At 47.3% G+C, this 13,351-nt stretch overlaps 1 protein-coding gene across 2 annotated transcripts in view; it reads right to left on the bottom strand.

The window, feature by feature from the left end:
• Window positions 1-8,843, bottom strand: part of ROR2 (receptor tyrosine kinase like orphan receptor 2) — a 233,319-nt gene extending 224,476 nt beyond the window's left edge. For both annotated transcript variants that reach the window (XR_008656604.1, XM_055271958.1), the window contains exon 1: window positions 8,481-8,843. Coding sequence is in view for 1 of the 2 variants with exons in the window: in XM_055271958.1 (XP_055127933.1) it covers window positions 8,481-8,577 (97 nt within the window). In the remaining variant the exon portion in view is untranslated. The remainder of the gene's footprint in view (window positions 1-8,480) is intronic.
• Window positions 8,844-13,351: the final 4,508 nt, after the last annotated feature.

The raw sequence follows: 13,351 nt of genomic DNA, 5'->3' as shown, positions 1-13,351 counted from the left end.
TTCATTTCATTTCATTATTTCATTTCATTTCATTTCATATTTCATTTCATTTCATTATTTCATTTCATCATTTCATTTCATTTAATATTTCATTTCATTTCATTTATTTCATTTCATTTCATCATTTCATTTCATATTTCATTTCATTTCATTCATTTCATTATTTCATTTCATTTCATTATTTCATTTCATTTTCATTTCTTCATTTCATTATTTCATCATTTCATTTCATATTTCATTTCATTTATTTCATTTCATTATTTCATTTCATTTCATATTTCATTTCATTTCATTCATTTCATTTCATCATTTCATTTCTTCATTTCATTTCATTTCATATTTCATTTCATTGATTTCATTCTTTCATTTCATTTCATCATTTCATTTCTTCATTTCACTTCATTTCACTTCATTTCATTTCATTTCATTTACAGGGTGTTGCTCTGTTGCCCAGGCTGGAGTGTAGTGGCACGATCTCAGCTCACTGCAGCCTCCACCTCCTGGGTTCAAGTGATTCTCCTGCATCAGCCTCCCTAGTAGCTGGGATTACAGGCGCACGTCACCACGCCCAGCTAACTTTTGTATTTTTAGTGAGGACGAGGTTTCACCATGTTGGCCAGGCTGGTCTTGAACTCCTGACCTTGTGATCCGCTGGCCTCAGCCTCCCAAAGTGCTGGGATTACAGGCATGAGCCACCGCGCCCGGCCCCTGTGGTCTTCTTCAAGCTGGACCTGGCCTGCCCTGTTTCATCTCTCATGTCATCGACAATTTGTGCTACAGACCATTGTTTCATAGAATGTCCCTCCATTTGGTTTGCTGATTTTTGCTCATAATCAGACTCTCTTCCCCAGATGGAAAGCAACCTAAATGATGTATGCTCTTGGGAAGGATGGCATCCATCTGCCCAAATCTGTGGTGTTAACCGGGACCACCCAGGTATTGGGATGCAAATCTCGCCAGTCTACAGTTAGTAACTGTCCCCTTGCCAACAAGGAATCTGTGGGGAAATCCTTTGAGAACACGAACATTTCCTGCTCCTCATGAAACATGTCTTCTTTAATGAGTTTAGCACTCATTCATGACGCCTGCCCAAATCAATCCGTACAGTTATTGCTGTAAAATGTGATATTCCCAACTCGCCTCCCATTTATCAGTTGGCACTTTGCTCTAGGAAGTGCTCTCTCTTTCCCACCCCTCTCACTTAGGTTTTGTAGTAAATTAGTGTTTCCCCATCCACCCAGAAGCTCAGAAAGTGACCTTATTTGGAAATAGTCTTTCCAGCAGTAATAAGGAACATGAGATTAAATCATCCTGTATTTACAGTGGTCCCTAAATCCAATCACAGGTGTACTTACAATAAAAGGTCATGTGAAAATGGTGATAGAAGTCAAAGTGATATAGCCCCAAACCAAGGGCACCATGAGCCACCAGGAACTAAAAGAGGCAAAAAAGTTTTCTCCCCTAGAGCCCTAGGAGGGATCGTGGCCCTGCCGCCACCTTGATTTTGGACTTCTAGCCTCTAAAACTGTGGGAGAATACATTTCTCGTTTTTAGGTCACCCCGTTTTTATGGCAATTTGTTACAGCAGGCCTAGGAAACTCATACATGTAGTTACGTACTTATTATCAATGGTGAGTCCTGGATGTCTATTTTGTTCCTTGTATAATCCATGCTTGTCTTTATTTATTCTGATGCCTAAATGGTCCCAGACTTGGCTGGAACTCCTTCAAGTTGGCCCCTGAGTACATCTGCCATGCCCCCACCACTTTTCACCACTCACTTGCATTCTAACACAAGAACATGTTTCAGGCTTATTGTGTATTTTTCCCTGTCCCCGTCCCATAATCAGTCATTTCTCCAAGGTTCTCTAGCTCCTTTAAGATGTAACAGTATTGAGAAACCAACATCTGGGCACTAAGAAAGCTCACTGCTAATGAGGTGCTAAGAAATAACTGTTAGGTGTAGAGTATGTTTTACAAATTACGGTTCATAATTTAACATAATATATACCAAATATATATATAAATGAAATCATGAGTTACACTGATACCTCCAATTCCAATTCAACCCCTCCAGATTCTTCCTTGCCTTCCCCTATTCCATCCTTATATCTCCCTCCTTCCTCAGTGAGCACCCTGGCTACAACACTATTAACACACTTCTCATCTGCCTAATCTCACAATTCACACAAAGTCATTTCAGAATGGATATACCTACACCACTATGAAAATCAAACCTACTAAGAAGGGTGCCAGTTTTGCTTTCAAGTTGTTGTTTCTCCTGTAGGCTGAGGATGCACTGTCAAAGCACTGAGTCCAACATTACAGTTTCTTTTCCCCCATCTGTGTAGTCATGTTACTCTTTTGCAACACATTTGCATTTATGTGCTTGTTTGTATTCAATTCTAGTTTCCTGCTATGCTTAGTGATTTATTTTTTGAACTTGTAGAATGTTAGCATGTTCTAAAAGTCAAAAATATACCAAAAAATGAGAATAAACTAATAGAAAGGAAACCACCTCAACATAGTAAAAGCCATATATAACAAGCCCCTAGCAAACATCACACTCAATGTTAAAAGATTGAAAGCTTTTCCTCCAAGATCAGGAACAAGAATGTCCATTTTCACCTCTTCTATTCAACACAGTACAGTCATGCGTTGCTCAACGATGATGATACGTTCTGGGAAATGTGTCCCTGGGCAATTTCATCATCATATGAACATCAGAGTGTCCCTCACACAAACTGCACACCTAGGCTATGTGGTGTAGCCTACTTCTCCTAGGCTACAACAAACCTGTACAGCATGTGGCTGTACTGAATACTGTAGGCAACTGTAACAGGATGGGAAGCATTTGTGTATCTAACCATATAAAAGGCACAGTCATATACAGTAGTGTTATCTTATGGGACCACTGTCATACAGATGTGTCCATCATCTGAAAACATCATTTGGCCCACGATTGTACTGAAAGCTCCAGGCTGAGCAATTAGGCAAGACCAAAAATAATAAAAGGCATCCAAATCGTAAAGGAAGAAGTAAAATTATGCCTATTTGTAGATGATATGACCTTACATACAGAATAAGAGCTACAAAAATGCTATTTGAGCTAATAAGCAAATTCCACAAGCTTGCAGGTTAGAAAATCAACACACAAAAATGTTACATTTCTGTGCACTAACAGTGGGCAGTGTGAAAAGGAAATTTAAAAAATACAATTCCAATTACAACAGCTCGAAAAGAATAAAATACTCAGGAATAGATTTAACTTGAGGCAAAAGACTCATACACTGAAAACTAAAAAACATTGCTGAAAGAAATGAAAGGTCTGAATAAATGTTAAGACATCCTGTGTTTATGGACAGGAAGACAATACTATTAAAGATGATGGCCAGCGAGGTGGCTCATGTCTAGATCCCAGGACTGGGGTGGGGGTGGGGAATCCCTTCAGCCCAGGAGTTCAAGACCAGCCTGGGCAACACAGCTGGACCTCCGTCTCTACGAAAAAAATCAAAGAATTAGCCAGGCATGGTAGCGCGTGCCTGTGGTTCCAGCTACTTGAGAGGCTAAGGTGGGAGGATAACTTGAGCCCAGGAGGTAGAGTCTGCGCCCAGGAGGTTAAGGCCAGAGGTAGTGAGCCATGTTTGCACCACTGCACTCCAGCCTGGGTGACAAAGCAAGACCTTAACTCAAAAAAATAAAAATAAAAAAGTTAATGCTACTCAAATCTATCTACCGATTCAATGCAACCTCTACTAAAATCCCAACGACATTTTTGCATAGCAATTTGTGGCTACTGACACCTGAAATGAAGCCAGTGAAGGGGAGGAAGTGAATCTTTAATTTCTTTTAATTTTAATTAATTTTAACTTATATAGCTGTGTGTGCCTGGTGGCTACTGTATTCCATAGCACAAGCCTACAATGAGGAGTTCAGGCCTAAACGTTTCCTTAATTTAACTGCCCATTGTGTTAACTATCCCTCCAGGAGGGTGTGGAAACCATTAGGCTGGGTGCATTTGGGATTTAGGGGAACCCTCCCCCACTCCAGGAGGACCTGAAGCAGCCGCCACATTCTCCTCTGATAACATCTAGAAAGTGACAGAGTGCTTACTGAAGCTCACTCCAGCGACGACAATTAAAGACATATACACCACTTCCCACTAGAACTTAAGGATTTCCAGAGGACCAAGCTACTTAGTCGAATTAAGCTACATTTTTCTGTAATTATTTCCTTCCCTTTAGCTTTTGAGTTTTTTGCTTCTTTCAGAGATAGGACTTAAAAAGAAAACACCCACAGAAATCCCAAAAATACTGCAAACCACACCAATAAAATTCCCTATTTTGTAAAAGCTTTATGAAAATTCCCAACACTGTTTGTTCAACAATTCTTTGGCCACTCTACGAATATGATTTTAAACAGATTACACCCCAGACATATTTTATGACAACTGCACACGCAAGCAAAGCTGTCCCATCCTCGTTTCCAACTTGGCAAGCTCCTCAACCAAACCAAATAAATACATGCTAGAAAAAGGCGGCTGCTGCAAAACCCCGGCCAGTTGCAGCTATAATTAATGCACTGGAGCGCCTCTTGTTGCTTGGATTTTTACTTTCAAAACTCAAGAAGCCCACACTACCCACTGAAAGCCTCAACAGTGTTATGGTGGTGTCGTGGGGCAAAGCAGAACCTAAGAGTCCAAAGGGTCACTGAGAAGGAATGTTTTCAAAGCCAGTCCTTTCAGCCCAAGTTCCTTCATGAAATTGCTATTGGCCATGCAGCTGGGGTGCAACCAATAAAAATCCAGACCTAACTAGCAATGCTTCCACTGCAAAACAAAGCTCCTTGGTTTCTTTACTTTGAAACTTTACATGCTTGGCATTCATGGGGTCCACTTAGTGGTCACCACGGGGCTCCCAAAAAGGAAATATCCTAATGACAATGTACGGAGTCACAACCGATGGCCAGGTGCAAGGAAGAGCCCGCCCCGAGGAGCCCCCAGGGAGGCACCTCAAGGTAAACCCAAAATTGGGCTGCGCAGCCCTTCACCACGTGGAAACCACAAGACTATAATGGGGGGTGGAAGAGGAGGAGGAGGGAGTCCTTCACAGTGTCCCCTCCAGGTTCCCAGGGAATGGACCAGATAAACACCAAAAGGAACGGCCTCTCATCAAGGAACCATTTTAGAAGATGGTTATAAACCCTGGGAAGGAGTAACACTTTGTAGGGTTAACTTTCTTTTCCCTGACTACAATGTGGAATTATATAATTAGAACTCTCCAAGGGAAAGGATTACAAAGAGTACACAAATTTCCAGCAGTACAACAGACTAGCCAGGTCCTGCAGATTAGGGAGCTCAAGTCCTTCACATCCAGTTCCCATTTCAATAATGATAACTTTTCCCATCCTGGCTTCTCAGGGAATGCATTTTAAAGGAGTGCCAGTCCTCCAGCTGAAACCTTTCTAGAGGGGATTAATCTTCCCCACCTGTCAGATGAGCTGTTCCTACCCCTGCATTTCTATTCCACTGATTTCAGAAGAGCTTCCAAAGAAAAGAGCAGTGTAAAATTCAGACTCTGCCAGATTTAATCTCTTGGAGGTTAAATCCAGGCTAACGGTTTAAGGGGCAACAAGTGATTCACTGCAAACCACACGTAATAGAGAGACATACGAACACCAATTACAGCAGCACTTTGACTAAACAATAAAAGAAAAGTTTCACAATAAAAATAAAAATGTTGTTTAACATTGCGTTAAAAATCTGCAGTCACCAAAAACTACCCCTGGAAAATGCACATTTTAAAACCCATGTTGCTTTTTAACATATAAAGTATAAAGCAGACTTGTCAGTTTTCCATGATTTGCTTTACTAATTAAAAGTTCAGCTTCGCTTTCCAGAGCCCTCTCCGTTACACTGAGTGTCACATAGGGTCCACGGTGTTCAGATTTTCAGGGTGACATGCTTCATGAAGTGGACATGAGAGTTAAGCTGGATCTCACAATTATACTGAAAAATTTCAAATGTGTAGCTCTGTGCTTGGTACACAGCCATAATAAGAAAAATATGTTGCCTTACTATATCCATAAAAACTTTTCTTTTTCCACAAAGTCTTCTTATTCAAGATGTTTCCATTTATTTTCTTCTAGATGGATTTCTTCTAGACGGATCACTATCATTATTTATTACCACCGTCACTCCAGGGATCTGGGCCAAAAGTAAACATTACACTGCCAAAAATGGGGGCTGGGGGGACCCTAATGCTCCATCGTCCCCACCTACCCTGCCTAAGATTGGTATATAGTCCCAAATCAGTATTTATCATCAGAGGAAACAGTCTTGTTATTAAAATGTGGAATAAGAACTTACAAATCCTTTTAGAAAAACCCTTAAATGGTTTTACGTAATAAATTATTTTGTGGATAAAACACACTCAACAGGGACTCCTCTTTTCACAGCAGAAAAGATCCCAAACACTCAAATCTCCTGTAATCATATAATTTTATTATTATTTTGAATAAAGATTATCATACTCTTTGGATTTTGTTAACCTAGCCGTGCAGAACGAAAAGAATTCTATCCTATGCCCTCTCCTATAAAGATTATGAGTATTTCACTAGAAAAAGAACAGGGTTCAAAAATTAAAGAAAACGACCCCGATTGCCTTGTTCATATAAGACGTTTGTACATTCACTGGAAACTATGACAGTGTTTAAATTCCTTCACCTAAAACTCAAGGAACTTTCCTGTTACAACCACCTTGGCTTAAGCAATGGACCCATCATGCTTTCCTCATTACCCCATCTATAAACCCCCACCACAGCACCGCCCCTCAAAGGCTGCGCTCAACCCTCACTGTCTGCAAGGCAGAGTTTTTGCAGGACAATTAACCGCAGGGTGACCAGCAAAGGCCGCCCAACAGCACGTCGAGCGGCGACGTGTTTAAGCCGCCTTCCCGCCACCCCTCTCCCCCAGCAAAGGGATCTCCTGGGAGATTCTTGGGGGAGGGGTTGCAGAAATCGACAGAGATCTTCAGTGACGGATACCAACTTAAAATGTGGTTTATTTTATCGTGCACTCTGAGCAGTTTATGCTTTAATGGACAATGAGATAAACGCAAGCTCCCTTCCCAAATCAAGTAATTAGGAATGTCTGACGTAATCAACATCTGCTTAAACCAAAACACCCCCCCCAAGAAAGACTGCGCAGCCTTTCCGACTCGCGTACCTTGGGCCGGCTAGGGCGGCAGGCCAGGATACCTGGAGCGCGCAGCTCCCAGCAGGACGCAGGAAAAGCAGAGCGTCTCCCAGCCTGCGACTGTCCCGATTCTCACCTTCCCGCAGGAATGCAGGGAGGGGGGATACTGAAGCCCATTTACTAGTAAGGAGCGTCTCACACATTTCGGGGGCTTCAGGCGAACCCCATAGATCTCTGGCGCTCCTGGGCCTGAAGGCCCCCCGCCCTCCTCCACCCCCGCAGGGTGCCGAGAATCCTGCCGGAGGCGCGCGGGCCGGAGGTGCTCCCGGAGTCTGCACCGCGAGGGCGAACGCCGCCTCCTCCAGGCAACCTAGGCAGGTCCCAAGCTGCACTTCCGAACCTCCCGGCCGCTCCTCTGCGCCCCGGGTCCAAGCAGCCGAAGCCGCGCAGGGACTCGGGGGAAGTGGGGCCCCTGGAAGAAACCCACCTAGGAGCCAGGCCCCGCCCCTCCCGCCACCAGCCTCCTACGGGTCCCGGGGTCCCCCGGCGCGGCCAGAAGGCTGCCGGGCCCCCGCCGCTCAGGGACCCGCGATCCCAGTCACAAACCATTTCAATCCAGATCACAGGCCACTTCGGCCACCCCAGAGCGGTGGGGGAAAGGAGGTTTCAGGGACCAACAAAAGGGAAGCCAAAGAGCCCGTTTCCATCAAGCGGCCCGCGGGCTGGGAAAGTCAGGACCCGGGAGCCGCCGGCGCCTCCACCCCCGCCGCAAGAGCCGCTTCTCCGGGGCCACGTCCAACCCAGGATTCCGCCAGGCATCAGGCCGCACTGGGGGTGGGGGGACGCTCCGAGACAGACGAGGGACACTCGGGGCCGTGTGCCCTTGAAGGAGGAAGGTCTCCGGGAGGAAGACCGGGTCCTGGGACCTTCGGGGCACATCTGCGGACTCGGGTCCCGGGCCCAGGGCGCGCACTCACATTCACACTCGCACTCCCACTCACGACCCTCAGAAAGCGCCAGCGAGAGGCTCCCAGCCGCCGCCGCCCGCCCCCAGCCTCTGGAAATACTTAGGCGTCCCCAGAGCGCGGCTTATTGTAACCAGCCGGAGGGGGTCCGGGGTGCTGGCCGGGAGCGGCGCCGAGCGCGGCGCGAATGGCCCTGCCTGGCGCCCCTCGTTCAGGAGCATGGGCGCCGGCGCGGCGGCCGGGAGCGGAGTGGGGGCGGAAGGGCTAGCCAAGCGAGCCGTGAGCCACCGTCTGCGCACAAGCGGGAGCGCCAGATCCTACCTGAAGTCCGGGACACCGAGAGCAAAAGCGCGGCGGCCGCCCAGACGGCCGGGATGCACAGCAGCGACCGCCGCGGGAGCGCCGAGCCCCGGGCCATGCCGCAGGCAGTGGGGGCCGGGCTGCCCTCGGAGCTTCGGGCCGGGGCGCGGGGTCGGGCGCCACCACCCCTTTCTGCGGCGCGTCCGCTCCTCCTTCTCCCTGGCGCTTCGCAAAAGGGTCCACTTCGAGGACCTCGTCGTCGTCCTCTTCTCGGGGCCCGGATGCGCTGCTCGGCTCCGGCCGCGGCGAGGGCTGGCTGGGGAGGTTCCTTGGCGCGGGCTGGGGCGTCCCGCCGGCCGCCAGGACGAGCGCGGGGGCCGGACCGCCGGCGAGCGCGCAGGAGGCAGGGTCCCCGCTCGCCCGCCCCGATGGGCAGAGCGAGGCCTGCGCCAGCGCCCCCTGCCGGGGGAACGCGCGGGCGGCGGGCGGGACCCAAGAAGCGGGGGCTGCAGCTGGGGCCCCGGACCTGTCTCCTGCGCCCGCCCTCGGGCCTGCGCCTGGGAACGCTTGAACACAAAGGTGGCGCCTTGGGGGCGTCGGCCGGAGTTCGGCGGGTCTGCCCACTAAGGAGAGGCGCCCAGAGCGGTTGCCCCCGACTTTCGGGGGCGAGACACGGGGATCTAGGTCACAAATCAGTAACTCCGGGCTGCACTGCGCACCGGGACAAATCTGAGAGCCACCCAGTCCCAGACAACAGCGGTGAGGCAGGAAGAGGAGAAGCGAAAGCTGCAAAAGGAAATGTTCAGGAAAACAAACAGGCCGCGTCGGCACCGGCGCCCTCCCAGGTCGGTGGGAACAAGCGCGTCCCCCGAAACGCTCGAAACTGCCAGGGGTGGAGCTGCATGGAGGGAGCCCTCGGGAGCGCGATGCTATCCGAAGCCACCGCGGCTTTTGGTTTACTGTTAAAAGCAAATTGTATAATTTTACCCATTAAAGGCAGAACACTATTTGTTCTCTGCAGAGCCCCAGAACATGCAGAAGTAATTTGCTTCACTTACAAGAGACATTTTGAACGGAATTCAAATAGCATGTTTTCTTGCTTATTCTTGGTTTTGCTCAGCACATGCAAATGTCTTTGTTTTTCCTCTTAGAGGAAGGAATTGGATTCTCCAGCATCTCAGTTGCTTGTTCCATGAGATTGATCGTTTAACTGATTATCCAGCAGTTCGTTTGGTGTTTTTGCTGGAGTACCAAGCCCTGTTAATTGCAGTGCATTAGGGAGAGCCCTGGCCTTGGGTGCCAGACCTGAGGCCTCAGACATGGCCAGAAATAAAAACTCTCTTGCTATGGTCTGCGGACAAAATGATTAAGCCAGCTCTGGCTTGTTAACCCGTTAAAAGTATTTAGGCGCCTGGCTATCTCTACCCAATTTGTGTAGGGAAATAACTCACGCAGTTATCATTCCCAGGAGCTGCTGTAAATCCAGTAGGAGAATGGGAGAAGATCCCAGCCCCTCCTCAACTGGGTGGCAAAATTATTACCAAACTTCTTAGACAGGCGCAGGCTGTTCCTCTGCCCAGGCTGGTGCAGGTCTGAACGGGGGGCTGCTCTCCCCAGTGGTTCAAGGACTGCCAGGGGTTTATCTTTGGGGTTTTCCTCCTTTTACCTTCCCTTAGAATCCTTAAGGATGCTTTCAGAGTAATGTTTTAAGAGTTGGTGCTGAAGTACTTAGTTCCACACCCCTCTCTTTTGGATCTAGGGAAAACCCGACAGAGGCTGCAGAGAAGGGTCCTGAACCTGCCCAGAAAAACCCCTCCCTCAGCAATGCTGTGTCCTTTCCGTGGTGCTGTGCGGCTGGGAGAAGGTGGTCCCAGCACCTTTGCTTTCCACTTCACACAGCTTGAGCATGTGGCTCCAGAACCATTTCATCAGCAGCCCTGCCATTTATTTTTGTGTGACCTTCAGGAAAATGACCTCATCGTGCCCCCATCACTGTTATTTTCACATAACTGAGGCCCCACAAACCCAACTCAAAGGTTTAAACAGCAACATATATTTTGCTGACAGTTTCTTGGGTGGAGTCAGAAATGTGGGTTATATTGCATATGATTTCTTAAAAGCTTTTTAAAGCTTTCTTTTTTGGCATTTCTCTCTCACTCTCTCCTTCCTCCCCTTTCTGTAGGTTCTGAACTGAAGGATAAACAAAAAAAGCAAAGTTGGAAGGATGAAAATACAAGCTTTCTCAGTGGTTAAGAGAATACGGCTTACGTCCAAGGGCAAATTGGAGCAACATATTCCTTTCCATCTGTATTAGTCATGAATTGCGACATAACAAATTGCCCCAAGATTTAACAGCTAAAAACAGTAAACATTCGTTATTTCACACCATTTCTCTGGGTCGAGAATGCAGGAGAGGCTTAGCTAGATGGTGCTGGCTCAGGGTCTCTCAGGAGGTTGCAGTCAGATGTCAGCCAGGGCTGCCATTATCTGAAGGCTCAATGGGGCTAGAGGAGTCTCACAAGGTGGATTACTCACATGCTCAGCAAGTTAGTGCTAGGTGTGGATGGGAAGACTCGGTTTCTAGCCACGTGGACTTCTCGGGCATCCTCACAAGATGGCTTCTAGCTTCTCCCAAAGTGAGCAATCCAAAAGAGAGCCAGATAGAAGCCAGTGTCTTTTATAGCCTAGCCTTGGAAGTCACATGCCATAATTTCTGCAATATCTTATTGGCTCCACGGGTGGGCCCTTTGTCATAGAAGGAAACTAAACAGGTTTATATATACCAAGAGATAGGAATCACTGGAGGCTGACGCCACACCAGCTGTATGGGGACAGCCATTCTGATCCTTGTGATGAACAGCAAGCAAGAGGGAGAGAAAATGAGCAGGATCTATACTAGCAAGAGGAGCAGGAACAAGCTCTTGCAGGCCTTAAGAAGGGAACCATGCAGGTATCTGGGAAGAGTATTCGAGCTGGAGTGAAGAGCCAGTGTGAAGGTTTCAAGGCCAGGGGTATCCTGGGATATCTGAGACCTGGGTGGTTAAATTATGTGGTTTAATTCACATTTTCCTGATGAAGAGTCATGTTCTATATCTTTTCTTATGCTTATTGGCCATTAGCCTACCTTCTTTTGTCAGATGTCTATTCAAATTTTTGCTGATTTATTTTTATTTTTATTCTTTGTCTCCCTCAAATCATGGGATTTGTTTTCTTCTCTGATTTTTTAATAAGGTTGGATGTCTTCTTCTTTTCAAGTGTTGCCCAGGCATGGGGGCTCTTGCCTCTAATCCCTACACTTTGGGAGGCCAAGGTGGGAGGATCACTTGAGCCTAAGGGTTCGAGACCAACCTGGGCAACATAGTGAGATCTTGTCTCTACAAATAATAATTTAAAATTAGCCAGGAATGGTGGTGAGCATCTGTAGTCCCAGCTACTCGGGAGGCTGAGATGGGAGGATCACCTGGGCCCAAGGAGTACGAGGCTGCAGTGAGCTATGATTGTACAACTGCACTCCAGCCTGGGCTGCAGAGTGAGATCCGGTCTCCAAAACAAAACAAAAAAAAAAAAGTTTTTAGAGCTCTTTTTTGTATGTTCTGGGTGAAAACTCAAAGAGACAGATATATTTTCTTCCAGTTTCTGGCTAGTTTTCATTTTTTTAATGACGTCTTTTCACAAGTTGCAGTTTTTCATTCTGCTGAAGTCCAGTTTATCCATTCTTTCATTTGTGGGTAGTGCTTTTTGAGTTTCAAGAAATACCAAATCAGACCCCTCCCCCCCCCAAAAAAAAAACCAGAATATGGAGTATCGGGGCATACCAAACTTCACTGCGTGGACGTGGAAAGTAAGTGACTGCAGTCCAAGGCCTTGGGCCCACCACGCTTTTGCGAGGAATGCATGCAGACCAGTGTGGTGGAGGTGTTCAGTTGCTCATTACTTTTTCAGTTAGGAAAATCCTCAACTGAATTGTACCCTTCTGCTCCACTAGCAGGGAGAGCTACAAATATCCCACTGCAAACAAGATAAATTGCCAGACTTGTCGAACACAATGGCTTCATTTCCTCACTCCACACTCCTTGCCAGTCTGCCACCCTGAATCCACACAAGCAGCTGGGTGTGGTCATCCATGTACTGAACCAACATACATTTTTGTTCTTCTCTCACGCAGCCTCTCTGCAGCATTTTACCCTAGACCATTCCCTCTTTGAAACATGTTTTCCCTCGGCTTGTATGATATCAAGCGCTCCTGGTTTTGTTTCTACTTCTTTAGACATTTCTCCTTGTTCTTCTTTGCACCTTAACCTCTTCCACTTGGCGATTATGCTGGTCTTGGTCCTCTGCCATCCTCTCATCTTGCTCCACACTCTCCCAGTGGGAAATCTCTTCCAAGCTCATGTCTTCCACTGTCACCTATGTGCCCAGCACCTCCTAAATCTGTAACTCCAGCCTGGCATGCTCCCCTAACCTCCAAACTTACATTTGCAGCTGCCTCCCTGGCATTTCCACATGACTGTCCCAATGGCACCTCAAACTCAAGTTATTTAAACGATGGACTCAAGCTCTACATCGCCCTACCCCAAACCCTGCCTCAAACCTCATCTTTTTCCCACATTCCCTCCTGCACTTGATGGCACCATCATCCGTGTAGTTCCACAAGATCAGAAGCCCAGCCCCCTCCTTGCCCTCTCTCCTATGTCCACTTAGCATCACAGCCTTTGGTCTCCACCCAATGCCCTCTGCCTCCCGTCCTCTCTCTCCATCACCATCACCCTAGCCCAAGATGCTTGTCTCGTTTGCCTGGAGAAGAGCCTCTTAACTAGTCTTTCCATCTCTAGCTTCCACCCGCTCCAGTCTCCTCTCCACCCATATATGGGAAGATCTCTTCAGACTAAAGC

The sequence above is a fragment of the Symphalangus syndactylus genome, chromosome 3, assembly GCF_028878055.3.
Source record: "Symphalangus syndactylus isolate Jambi chromosome 3, NHGRI_mSymSyn1-v2.1_pri, whole genome shotgun sequence".
Lineage (NCBI taxonomy): Eukaryota > Metazoa > Chordata > Mammalia > Primates > Hylobatidae > Symphalangus > Symphalangus syndactylus.
Note: the sequence above shows the minus strand (reverse complement) of the source record. Positions and strands in the feature narration are given on the sequence as shown.